At 40.9% G+C, this 13932-nt stretch overlaps 1 protein-coding gene across 2 annotated transcripts; it reads left to right on the top strand.

Moving 5' to 3' along the window:
- The first annotated feature begins 659 nt into the window (after positions 1 to 659).
- Positions 660 to 8802, top strand: LOC101847239 (cystatin-B). Of its 2 annotated transcripts, none has more exons than XM_005090567.2 (3): positions 660 to 995; positions 5806 to 5907; positions 8088 to 8802. In XM_005090567.2, exons 1-3 carry the CDS (start codon positions 930 to 932, stop codon positions 8217 to 8219), a joined length of 300 nt encoding a protein of 99 aa, XP_005090624.1. In that variant the 5' UTR covers positions 660 to 929; the 3' UTR covers positions 8220 to 8802. The 2 variants fall into 2 exon arrangements, with proteins under 2 accessions (XP_005090624.1, XP_005090623.1); XM_005090566.3 differs by lacking the exon at positions 660 to 995 and adding an exon at positions 1439 to 1629.
- Positions 8803 to 13932: the final 5130 nt, after the last annotated feature.

Here is a 13932-nt window from a genome sequence, read left to right on the forward strand (position 1 = left end):
GCTCCCTGCCTGCGCACAATTTTTCGGTTTTTGGAAATTCCTAATTAACGTGTGTTTCAAGGGAAAGTTTGCTTGTTTGAAGAACAACAAGAACAAAAAGGAAGAAAAAAAAGAGAAAGAAACATAGATTGAAACAATGGTGTTCTAGAATTGTACAGTACGCCTAAATATTATTATGCTTATTTTCAACCTCAGTATGGAACGCGAAGAAAAAAAAAATCCAACATTCTCGTGGAGAAATTCCCTTTCATATCAAACTGATGTTACGTTGAAAAAAGTATTCCTAGAAAAGACAAAGCAGGATTGTCATATATAGATCTGCTAACATCTCAAGTATCTCAAGGCTGAGGAATCAAAAGAAAAATCACAAAAAAACTATACAAGTACAAGGTATTAATATGTTTTGAGGCGGACGAGTTATTATAGTTTTTCTCCTTCTTCTCAATTGTAGTGGCTTGTTTATGTCCTCGTACGCATGTTTTGTGAGTGTTCAAGCATGCGTGCTCGTGCGCGCGGGCGCGTGCTTGTGTTTTGTTCGTCTGTCTGTGCCTTTAGTGGGCTGATACACGCATTATTATTGTCTTTTGAAAGTGTTTTCTACGTTGTCATGGGAGATAACGAGCAAAACTAGCAAACATGCACAGTGTTATCGGCAGTTATCTCCGTGACGAACGTTCTCATGACAGCGACTGTGGTGACTAGAAATCACATGATGTTTTGATCACATGATTTACAACTTCGTGAGCGTGGGCTTTTTGTAAAGATCTAGACCTACTAAGGCCTAACCTCTGTTATCAACACAATAGACAACTTCATGTTATCGTCGCCGTGACAAAACCAAGGATCTGCGTTGAACCCCAAAATCAGTCCGCTTCTGACCGTCGATTTGAACTCAACTCCCCCAGTCTCTAGATCTAGTGTCGTTCACAATGCTTTGTGGTGGTACCGCCCCTGCTCAGGACGCTGATGCAGAAGTCCAGACCTTGATTGGTTCGGTAAGTTGTTTAATTAAGTGTTAGTTTACTGTACTTATTTTATCTTCTAGAATCTAGATCTAGAATAGGCCTAAACTTATTTGATAGATGTTATTGTGTGTAGGTCTAGATCTAGATATCTAGAATCTAGATCTGGTGTAGTGTAGACATGAACAAATTGTAATAAATCGAGATCTCTAGTACGGCACGGTACTAGAAAATCTAGATCTAGATCTAGATCTAGATCTAGATTGATTCTAAATTAAATCTAGAATCTAGATTCTAGATCTAGATAAGCAGACTTAAATAGAAGATCATGTATACTGGATTTGAAATGTTGGTAAAGAAAGGTTTGTACTGTAGCAAATGCTGCTTTTTCTCAAAGTGGATGGTTCATTGTGTGCCAATGTTCACACTTCATTATTTAAAAGAGAGATTGCGCTAGGCCGAATAATGTTGCCACTCCCCCGCACAAGGTGAAAGTTGAAGCAGTTGATGCAAAGGCAGGTTGAGCAGTTATAAAAATTTTGTGTTATTTTCAAGAAAGCTTCTTTTTTACTTCCTTATAACTATCATCATTATAATGGCGAGCATGCCTGGAGGTTTGGTTGAGGATAAAGAAGCCGATCAGTCTGTCCAGACCCTTATTGAGCAGGTATGTCATGTTTTGTTCTAGAACCTTTTTATACTTTATTGAAGACCAACACAAACGTTTTAACATCATCTCACTAAAAAGAAAAATAGAAGGAAAAAGCTCTCTAGAAGGCAGAAGCAGAAAAAGTGACTGTCTTTTGAGAACTTAAGAGTGTAGGTTGGGGGAAAGCCCAGAGAAGAAGAATTTTGTATAAAAAGTATTTTCCACCTTTTCCTTAATACTAGATCTAGATCTAGATCTAGATCTAGGCCTGTGGGTGAAGGTTTTTTGCGAGCATATTGAGAAAGGCCACCTCTATTCTCACCCGGAGTGAGAATAGTGCAGGCGAGTCTTGTGGCTATTCTCATCCGGTGCGCGTTCACCAAATTTTGCGTTCACCCTAAACCACAGAATTCTACACTGTGATAACAGAAAAACTGCAGAATTCTGTGCCGTGAACAAACATTCCATTACAACTGTCGCCTACTAAAAGCGTACAATTTTGTCTGTGGGCAGTGGAGAGAGAGAGAAAGAGAGAGAGGAGTAGCGCGAGAATTTCCGGGCAAAACAAAATGGCGACCCGCGTAGTTCGGCTCGATTCGAAAAGTTAAATAGCCGTAGCATCTTTGTAGACAACCAAATTAATTTACTTTTGTGTTTTAACATCATTTTTTAACTTTGTTTTGGTCAATTTGATCGTCCACACCGATAGACAGTATTCAGAAAGAGACAGAGAGAGAGAGAAGAGGGGAGGAGTTGATCTTGCGAGAACTTCCGGGCGGGTGAGAATAGCCACTCTCATTGAGAAATGAGTGGCTATATATTCTAGATCTATATCACCTGTGCCTGATCCAGAACTTTTGTCTTGGATTTTTACTTACTCTCGCTCAAACTGAAAAGTGAAGTGGGTAGAGCAGTAACTAAAATGGTGATCTTATACTTTAGCACGTTAAATTCTTCAATTGAGGACTTCCGAAACGAGCGACCACTTACAGATCTGGATAAAAATTCTATGTCATCAAGATTATACTCAGTGGCTTTCAAAATCATGATGGAAGACTGAAAACCACTGTTATACGATCTGTTCATGACAAAATTACGGTAGTTTGCACATTTTTAGGCCCAGTTCAAAGTTTTGAAGGTCTGAGTCGGGGATTAGTAGACTTTGGGAATTTAACGTGCTAAAGTATAAAAGATCACCACTAAAATTATAATGTCGACAGGAAATGATCCACTGTCCTCCAATTGAAAACCGGTCATTTCGTCCCCCGATCATCTCATCACACCCCAACAATTATAATACACATGTGTGACTAAATGACTTCGCTTATATCTCTCCAAAATTGTTATTAAAGTTTAGGAAGATTAGCATAAATTGCAGTCTTTATTATAAATCACCAATTCAAGCACGTAATCGTTGGGCTTTGCCCTTTTGTTTTGAAGTAATTTAAGCCTCCCCCCCCACCCCTCCACCAATAAATACAACTCAAACAAAACTCACCCAATTCTGAACGGTGTTGCTGATTAGGTAGGCTTGACGACTCACAACCCCCTTCCCCCCGTCCTTCCACACACTGTCTAACCCTCCCCGAAAAATAGTGATTTGCCATTGCCACGACAATTCGCGTTTGATGTTTGCAAGTGTGTGAAGAAATGACCATCTCCATTCAACCTTGTGGATTTGGGGTGTGACGAGATGACTGTGACGTCTTGCCTGCACCGGTGTGATGAAATGATCGTGTGACGAATTACTGGTACTCAGCCAATTGTAGGATACATGATGAGCATGACCCCAAATTCAAATAATTTTTTTTACCCTTTGTTTTCTTTGGGTTTTTTTAATATTTAGTATCGTCTCTGCACTCTTTCTACCACCTTTTCTCTTCCCCTCTCTTAAACTACTAGGTTATGGCTCTACCTCAAAAAGATACCAAAGTTATTACAGTGGAATCCTGTTATAACGAGAGGGAGGGGACAGGAGCTTTATGTCCGTTATAGCAGGATTTTCGCTATAAGGGATCCAGTAATAAATTCAAGGGAAACTGTAAAGTAGGCCTAATCTATGAGTTTGGTGTTCTGTTTATTTCCTTTTGCTATCTCCCCTGATGATGATTTTATTTCAACATGGCCTCTAGATCTTACTTGATCAAAAATCGAATCAGGTTTCTTTCTCTAGCGCTAGATCTAGCGATATGGACTGACAGCTCGGCGTTGGCAATCAGAAAGAAAGGGCTCTGGGCTAACTAGCCTGCTGTGTTTTACCCCACCCCACCCCACCCTGTGGTGCATTCCGTCTGCTTGCACACCTCACACATTCGCTCCATCCATCACATTGCTGTGACCTCTCCTTCCCCGCATCGGAGAAGTGAGAGGCATTGTAGGCCTTGGTAATCTAAACTAGGCTTACGCTGGCCTATCACGCGATGCGTTCTGCTTGTCTGCGCATGCCACACCCTCCCAACTCAGTCGCTCCAGCCTTCACTGTTGACGCACATGGGCTCTCCTCTTCTTTGTTTTGCTAGATCACCAACAAGTTTCTCAACTGGCGAGGTTTTGCATTATGTTATAATTGGCCTATGCACTGTGCACTGCAGCAGCAATATTCCGCTATAAGCGACTCGCATGTTTGTCTGATAGCGCTATAGCAGTATTTTATTTACAAAGGTAAAGAGGAGAAAAAAACGGGGTTTTAGAATAGTGTCTTTATAACAGACTTCTCGTTGTTTCTGGACTCGTTATAAGTGGACTCCACTGTATCTCTCTAGAATAGGGTTGATACATGTACCAACGTTTATCACTTTGCACAGGATATTTAGTTTCTCCTCGCTTCTAAGTATTAAAGCTTAAGACATTCGGCCCACGGTTTTGGAAGGATTGGGTTGTCAATGTCATCATGTTGTCAAAGATTTCCTCCAGAATAATAGTTAAGTTCACCGCCAAGTCATCACAAAAACCATAATCTGCTGTCTTATATGTCGTATGAAATGTTCCATGTTCAAGCTTATTGAAAAACATTTACAGTGGAGTCCACTTATAACGAGTCCTGAAATAGCGAGAAGCCTGTTATAAAGACACTATTCTAAAACCCCGGTTTTTTTCCCTTCATCTTTGTAAATAAAATACTGCTATAGTGCTATTAGACAAACACCCTAGTCGGTTATAGCGGAATATTGCTGCTGCTGTGCACAGCGCATAGACCAATTATAGGCTACATATTAAACCTCACCAGTTGATAAACTTGTTGGTGATCTAGCGAAACCAAGGACCTCACAACTCCATGAGCAAAACAAAGAATGGGAGAGCCCACGTGTCCCCCAACATTAAAGGCCGGAGGGAATGAGTGGGGAAAATGAGGCTTGCACAGACAAACAGAACGCTTCACATGATAGGCCAGCCTAATCTAGGTTATCTAGGCCTACCATGCCTCTCACTTCTCCGATGCGGGGATGGAGAGGTTACAGTGCTGTGATGGATGGAGCGAATGCACCACAGGGTGGGGTGGGGTGGGGTAAAACACAGCAGGCGAGTTAGCCCAGAGCCCTTTCTTTCTGATTGCCAATGCCGAGCTGTCAGTCCATATCGCTAGATCTAGCGATAGAGAAAGAAATCTGATTCGATTTTTTATCAAGCAAGACCTAGAGATCATGTTGAACAAAATCATCATCAGGGGAGATAGATAAAACAAAAATAAATAATCATAACATCAAACTCATAGATAAGGCCTACTTTATTATTTCCCTTGAATTTATTACTGGATCCCTTATAATGAGAATCCTGCTATGACGGACATATCGCACCAGTCCCCTCCCTCTCGTTATAACAGGATTCCACTGTACTGTAAAAAAACTAGACCAGTTCAGTCTGTAACAGTCATAGCATTCGACATAGTCTAATTTGTGCAATAGCTCTTAATCATCTCTGTGCTCACCGCCGTTTGTTCAACTATGAGAGGAGTTCTGAAAGAGAATGAATGATAGTGTTCACCAAATGTGCAGGTCAAGCCTCATGCCTGACTAGTGTATCTTATATATCTTTCCTTTTTTATTTTTCAGAGGGTGGCTAGTGAACACGGCAGGCAGGCCCTACTTTTTTATTGCTCCGCTGTTTCTGTCTGTCTGTCTACTTGCCCCATTACACAAAATAACAGTAACAGAGTCGGTGTGCTTCTCTTTACTTAAACTGTAACTGTTTTTCCAGGTGCGTGAGGCACTGGAGACAAAGGCTGGCAAAACTTTCTCCCAGTACAAGGCAGTGACTTACAGAACTCAAGTGGTTGCTGGCACAAACTACTTTGTCAAGGTAGGTTTTGAAAAAAAATTTTTGAAGTAAACGCCGCCACCCCCCAATCCCCCTCCTTTGTCGATATCTTTTTATGGTTCACGATAATCACAAGTATATCCTGTTCCTGTAAATGTAAAAAGTAGCTGCAGCGTCACATTGATTTCAGATCTCAAGCATCAGGTCAAGCTGTTTGAAGTGGGAAGGGGAATGGGAGGGTATATATGCTTTAATTTTTCCCAAATTGCTTCATGAGGGTCAGTGTTTAGTTTCTACTGAGTTGATGCAATGTAGGGTCATGGGAAAAGAACTGAATACATTTACAGTATAATACACTTACATCGACATCCGATTTATCTAAATTTTAACATATCGACATATTTTCCAATTACGAAATTTTTCCTTCTATATCTTCACTAAACGATTTCTTTTCAACTATTTTTTTTGGCCCACTCTGCTTTATCGACATGCTTCCTGGGTACCTGGCGAAGCCCACGAACATAAATGGGGGGAAAAGCCACGCTAATGGTCAACACATTAGTTCTTCATTGAGTCTGCATACCCGCCAAGTAGCCTAGATTGACACACCAGGCTTTAGTAGGTCATGTAGGGCCTACACAGTGTCGTCAGTGTAGTCTCCAACACAGTACAGTGCCTCAGAGACGTGAACATCTCACACGCTGGGCATCTCCTGCCTACCCCCACTCCCGACCGCTCACTCCCTTCCCCATCCCATTCTCAGTCTGTCACTGACAAGTGCCATGGTCAGTGAGTCAGTGCTTCGCCTTTCCATTTTCCCCAGCAAGCGGCCATAAACAGGCCTTACAAGGATGCTACAACAAAGTTTGCGCTGGTGTTTGGTTTGCGCCTCACGTTGCTCAGTGTTTGGTACTATATCTCCACCCCCTTCCCCCTCCCGTCTGCCTCTTGTTAGTTTCCTTAAACCCCCGTATCATGGGGAAAAAGAGAATCAAGGGAAGCGACCAGATAAAAAAAATAATGTTGTCTTGTCTTTTTACTGCTGACCTCCCCTAGTTTTTCCTCTTTGGCTTTATATTTTCATTTATCAACATTTTTATATATATTATAATATGTATAAACATCAGATCCGCTTCTCTAAGCATATTGATATAAACGGATTATACTGTGTATCTGAAGAGGGTGGTGGGATGGGGGTAAAAGTGTCACCAGTAGATCCTATTTTCTTTACAGTCACTTTTTTTTTATTGACTTTTTCCATGCATCACTACTAATGCACAGTGGCGACCAGCAATGGCATGGTTGTGAAATTGCTCTGTATTGGTGTAGATTGTTTGTATATATTTATTTTGTATATGTATTTATGTATGTCATGTAAGTTTGCCAATGTAAGCCAAGCTTCCCTTCTGGGATCAATAAAATAAACATGTAATTTATTTTTATAAATTATTTTTATGACCATTATTGTAAGTTTTCATGTTGTGGGAGGGGGGGGGGGGGGGCATTCAAGAATTATTACAGGGATTTCAATTGCAAGTCATTCCAGACAAAAAAGTTTTGCCTTTATAAGGTGCATGAGAAAATGTTCAGTTGTAGTGCTGAAGGTAAATAGGAAAACATAGGGTGGGGCCTGAAAGTGAGAGAAGGAAGTAATCTCGCAGCGGAGTTTCTGGAATAGTTTAGGTTAGTGGTTGTGCCGTCTCATATATGTCTATATGAAGTTAATGGAACATGGTATGTATTATAATACAGAACCCTTAAAGCACTGTTTGTTAAAACACTGTTTGTTGCTCAGAGAGTCCAAGTCCAAGACACTGTCTTCTGTTGATTGAGGCAAAAATGTGGAAGTAAGTGACATGTGTGGGGGCTACAGGAACTGAATTTTAAAAAAATTGATTTATCATAAGAAAATGTAAACTATTTGTGTGTTTTTTTTCAGAATTAGAATTGAAATGTCAAAAAGCAAGACATTATTCATAGTATACATATTCAGAAAAAGTTTTATTGTTCATTGTTTGAACTTAGGCTATGCCTACAGTATAACACGGATAGGTCGAACACAGAAGACTCGAAATCACGCTTCCGTCGAATTGTGCCTGCGGTCCCGTTTTTTGTTTTTTATCTTTTGTAAGATATCCTCGAACTACCGAGGCTGGTCCCGACGAATTCGAGCTATCCGTGTTATACTGTATATTTTTTATATCTCTTCCATCTTCCATCAGGTTCAAGTGGATGCGGATGAGTATGTTCACTTGCGAGTGTTCAAGCCACTGCCTAATGAAAACAGACTGCCTGAGCTGAGCGCATATCAACTGTGCAAGACCAAAGATGATGAACTGCAGTTTTTCTCATAAAGCCTAAGATGCAGTCAGCGAGACTTTTCGCTCAAAAACTAATTTTTTTTACTACTTTGATAACTGATTCTATGACTTCTTATAGGCTAGACTGAAAGCCTACAGTTGTATATCAACAATTCTCATTTTTACAACAACAAAAAAACTCTATTTAAGGATCTCAGCATCTTGCTAGTATATTGTAAAAGACACTTTCATGTATTTTTCTATTTTGAAAAAATACATATTTTTTCGTAAACAACTAAACAACTGACTTACTACAGGATGGAACTTATACCTGGTAGAGTCGTCTGATATGTACTCATCTATTTCATGATTAGAGTTTATTATGATTGAAGTATGAATGTTCAGTATGAAAGGGAATGCAAAAAGACATACACTATTTATTCATACAGTATTTCTTGCTGTATTGTATGTCTGTTCCACATTTGAGTCCTTTTTTTCTTGTTTTTTGTTTTTTTTAAGTCAGCGCAAAGAAGCAATGTTAGAACTTTGTTGTAAAATACAAAAATTAATGTAGCCCAGCTTCCTTTGTCTTTGCTGTGACCTCTTGTCCAATAAATCTATGAAGTTCCAAAAATTGGATGTCCTCGTTTCTTTTTGGTTTCTTGAATTACCTCAACATCCGCAGGGGGGTTGGAGGGTAGCACTAGTTGCTCCTCTTTCTTCTCTAATTCTCTTTTGTTTCTGTTGATCCAATGTCTTGTCTGTAGGTGGTCGGTTGGTGCTCTGGTGTGGTTTGCTCCTTCTTTCCTCTCGAACATCTATCGTCCTCATCTCTCCTCCTTGTTTTTTGTGTATGTTACTCTCTTGTAACACATCTATTCTTCGGCACTTATATGACCTTATTGTGTTGCAAGTGCGGTAAGACTCTTACAAAAACTAAGAAATGTCTTGTTTTCTGCTTCAACTTCCAAGTTGTATTTTTTTTGTGTGCATGTACTGCCTTGTTGCTGCTTCTTTCCTATCGAACATCTGTCGTCTTAATCACTCCTCCTTTTTTGGGTATGTTACAGTAGTCTCTTGTAACACTCTAACCTTCGACATTTACTTGGCTTAATTGTACTGCAAATGCAATAAAAGCCTTGCTTAAACAGTCATACTTCAATAGTGAAATGGTTACCAGGTGGTTGGTCCTACTACTTCAGTCAAGCTCGGATACAATGGGACAGACGGGGCCATCAGTTTTTCCCTGTTAAGCGAGTCATGTCATAACCTTTACCAATATCATTGCACCTTCAGCATTCGATTGCCACAGATCCTTTTTCAGTCAATGGGCTGTTTTGCTGACACTGAGACAAAATCGATCAGTGACCCCAACATTATGGGAGGGTTGAAAGTTTGTGTTTAGATAGAGACAAGTGATCCTACAAACAGGTGAAATGTGTTGGTTTAGACAAATTTTAATGATTTGACGGATTGAAAGCAAGTTTATGTGCTGCAAGATCACTGTATATCCGAGTCTGCACAAGTTATAACCAGGTTCATATTACGGTACTATTTCTTACACTTTTTTTTACAGCGCTCGCAACTGCATATGGCCATATGATTATGAGCGCGCGGGACACTCTAAATATTTTCGGTTGGTAGGAAATTTGGAATTTTGCCCGGATGGCGGCCGAAGCCTACTTTTATCGATTTTGGACCTCCAATGGATCTTTTTAACGTGCGCAACTTGCACACGGGACCTCCGAGATTTTTCGCCTTTGTCTGAGAATGCTAGGTGTAGATCTTTCCTACCAAAAGATCAGCAGTGTGTCTGAAAGACAGCAGTAAGAAGGAGCCAAGGAGTAGCAGCAGAAAGAGTCAGGGTCCTCAGATGAGGGGGCAAAAGGGTGGGGGCAGAAAGTGGAGACGAAAGCAGACGACAGAACATGGTTAGAGTTAGAGATCAGGAAAGGATGTGAAAGAAGAAAATTTTAGAGAAGAAAGATTTCCGTCGCTATATTATACTGGCCTTAGAGAAATTAGCGCGCGCAACCCGCAAGTTGCGCACGCAACTTTTTGCCATTTTTGTGAATTCACGAATTTTAGGCATTTTTCTGCAAAAGTTGGAAAAATAATAATTTAATTTCGGTAAAAATAACCGAAATTTTCTTCCACAACTAAAAATAACGACACGAAGGGGGGCAATTCGTACCTGAAATTAGATCTACCACTTCCCTTGCACTTGCACTACGGGGTGCCCAGTGCCCGTTGCGGATGATCGCCCAACTCGTTGCCTGAAAACAACGCGTTTGTTTTTTAGGCAACGAGTCGGGCGCAATCGATTTGTGCCACGATAGCCACTTTGCGCTATCAGTCTGTCGAGCAAACCGACCCGTCCCGACCTAACCTCCCCAATAGTCCTGTTTGGACTGAATCATTTTCTACTTCTTCTAGATCTAGCTAAATCTAGACTCTAGATCTAGATATCTAGAGTAAACTCAATCGGACACAATCGTCTGATTAGTTAGCTTGCTTGGTTCCGTAGCACCAGGTAGATAGATCTAGTATAAAAATTTGTGAAAGACTTTAAATCTTTTTCTTAGGCCAGGAAGGTACGAGGGCTGTCCCACGGAAAACCGGAAAAGGTCCATAAAAGCAACAATTTTTGTCCTATTATAACAAAAATGTAGTACATCATACATCAACATGTGGTTAATTTTTCAATGTAATCACCATCCCGCTGGACGTATTTTTCCCATCGCTGGATAAGGGAGATACCCTCCCTGAAGAATTTTACGTCAAGGGATTTCAACTAATCTTTCACGGCTTCCACGAGGTCTTCGTCGTCGGTGAATCGCTGTCCAGAAATGTCGCGTTTCATTAGTCCAAAAAGGTGATAATCTGACAGGGCCAAGTCAGGACTATGAGGGGGGTGTGGCAGAACTTCCCAGTCTTGGGATCCAGTGTTTCATAGCGGTTGCGGTGTGTGGCGTTGCGTTGTCATGCTGCAAAATGACCCCGCTGGACAACCGGCCTGGTTTTTTTCGGCGCATTACCTCTCTCAACTTATCAAGAGTCTGGCAGTGTCTGTTAGCACTAACAGTTTTTCCTGGTTCAAGAATGTAAAAAAGCAGAACACCTTTAGAACCCCAGAAAACCGTGGCTATGGGTTTCTTCATCCATGGCTGAACTTTAAACTTTTTTTTTGGGGGGGGGGGGAGGTGAAGACGTGTGCTTCCAAACCATTCAATCCCTCTTCGTCTCAGGGGCCATGTGGTGTATCCAAGTCTCATCACCAGTAATAATGCTTCTCTGGAATGCTTAATCGTATTGTTGGATGTCTCCAGATGCGTTCATGACTCCCGTGACAGCTTGGCGACAACGATTCCACAAAGTCTGAGACACTTCAACACGTTGCGTCTTGTGGTCAGCTGTCAATTCTTTTGGGACCCATCGAGCAGAGACCTTTCGATAGTGCAGCTCATCAAACACTATCCTATGGGCAGTCGACTTTGAAATGTTTAGCGATTCAGTAATTTCGCGAAATTTTAATAAGCGTCGTCTGTTTGAATGAATTTGTTAACGCGACTCTTGTTGTCCTCAGTCTTGGCAGGAAAACAAGGTCCTGGGTGAATTTTGTCATTGACATCCGTATGCCCGGCTTTGAATTTACTACACCGCTCATATTCCTGTGACTTTGCCATTACTTTCTCCCCGTAAACTGACTTTATTTCAGTGTGTATTTCTATAGGTTTGAGACCTTTTGCGGTCAGAAACCGAATGAGAGACTTCACTTCTACCCTTGACCAATTTTCCAAGGGGGTAGCCATCTTTGGAGAATTGCTGTGTTCGTTTGGTTTGTGCGATGCTCATGGTGCTCAATCGGGAAACTCCTAAATGATTGTTTTACAAATATGTGTTTACAGAATGTGAAAATATTGAATACTTTTCAAATTACAGCCAAATTCCGGTTTTCCGTGGGACAGCCCTCGTAGATCTAGACATGGATCGATTCATCCAGAAAACCCCTAAAGGGGACGATTAAATATAATCTTACGCCTGGAAAAGGCCTATAAGGGGGGGAGGGGGGTGTCTTGACTCTTGTAAAAGAAAAGTGTAAGAAATTGGGGGGGGGGGGGGGGTCCTGAACCATTGTAATATTACACTTTTGTAAGGTGAAAAAAGAACAAGGAAAATAATTTATGACAACATAAATTTTTAAAAACAAAACATGACATAAAAAAGAGTAAACTCTGCTATTGCTATTCACATAGAAGTTTTTCCGGAAAAGTTCCGCTTATATCATATTTAATTATTATGTCACGTGTGTGTATGTATGTTTTTCATGAATACTATAAAAGTAAAGCACATAGAACAATGATTGTAACACAGATTTGCGCAATATAAATGTCATATTATTATAAGCAAATAAATATTAGTATTACGGGATTTGGGGGGGGGGGGGGGGGGAAGAGAGGAGGAAAATGTAAGAAAAGTGTAGGGGGGTGGGAACAAAAATCCCCCAAAAGGTGTAAGATTATATTTAAACAGCCCCAAAACCACGCTGGTCACACCTGCCCAACGTCAGCGGGAGTTTAAGTTTGAGGACCTGACGCATGTGTCAGGGGACAAACTGTTTTTGTACACCATTCAACCTCCATGCAGTTGGGTTGTTTTTTTTATTTGTTTTTTTTTGGGTACGGTAAACATTCTCATTTAACTTTTGATTTTGATCTAACAAAACTCACATTGGTTACTTTGATTGCAATGAGCATATCAACAATATATTCCAATAATTCCATGACATTTTTAGCTATACACGTTTTGCAACTTTTCTTACAACTTTTGTTGATTTTTCTTGCAACTTTTGCTATTTTCAAATGCAGCTTTCTCTGAGGACAGATTATACTATATACATTGGAATCCTGATATAACGAGAGGGAGGGGAACGAAGCAAAATGTTCGTTATAGCAGGATTCTCGCTATGGATCCAGTAATAAATTCAAGGGAAACTGTAAAGTAGGCCTAATCTATGAGTTTGGTGTTCTGTTTTTCTTTTTGCTATCTCCCCTGATGATGATTTTGTTTCAACATGACCTCTAGGTCTTACTTGATCAAAAATCGAATCAGGTTTGTTTCTCTAGCGCTAGATCTAGCGATGTGGACTGACAGCTCGGCGTTGGCGATCAGAAAGAAAGGGATCTGGGCTAACTCGCCCGCTGTGTTTTCCTCCCACCCCAACCCACCTTGTGGTGCATTCAGTCTGCTTGCGCCCGTCACACATTCGCTCCGTCCATCACATTGCTGTGACCTCTCTATCCCCGCTTCGGAGAACTGAGAGGCATGGCAGGCCTTGATAATCTAAACTGGCCTATCACGCGATGCGTTCTGCTTGTCTCCGCATGCCACACCCTCCCTAATCAGTCGCTCCGGCCTTCATTTTTGACACACATGGGCTTTCCTATTCTTTGTTGCGCAAGATCAGCAACAAGTTTCTCAACTGGCGAGGTCTTGCATTGTGTATAATTGGCCCATGCCATGTGCACAGCAGCAGCAATATTCCGCTATAACCGACTCGCAAGTGTATCTGATAGCGCTATAGCAGTATTTTGTTTACAAAGGTAAAGAGAAGAAAAAAACGGGGTTTTAGAAAAGTGCCTTTATAATAGACTTCTCGTTTTTTCCGGACTCGTTATAAGTGGACTCCACTGTATCCAAATTTGAACCTGGGACCTATTGAATGAGAGGCGGCCACGAGAGCCCCCTCACTTACACTTGCACTTTT

This window comes from Aplysia californica, unplaced genomic scaffold, assembly GCF_000002075.1.
Source record: "Aplysia californica isolate F4 #8 unplaced genomic scaffold, AplCal3.0 scaffold00019, whole genome shotgun sequence".
NCBI classification, from domain to species: Eukaryota; Metazoa; Mollusca; class Gastropoda; order Aplysiida; family Aplysiidae; genus Aplysia; species Aplysia californica.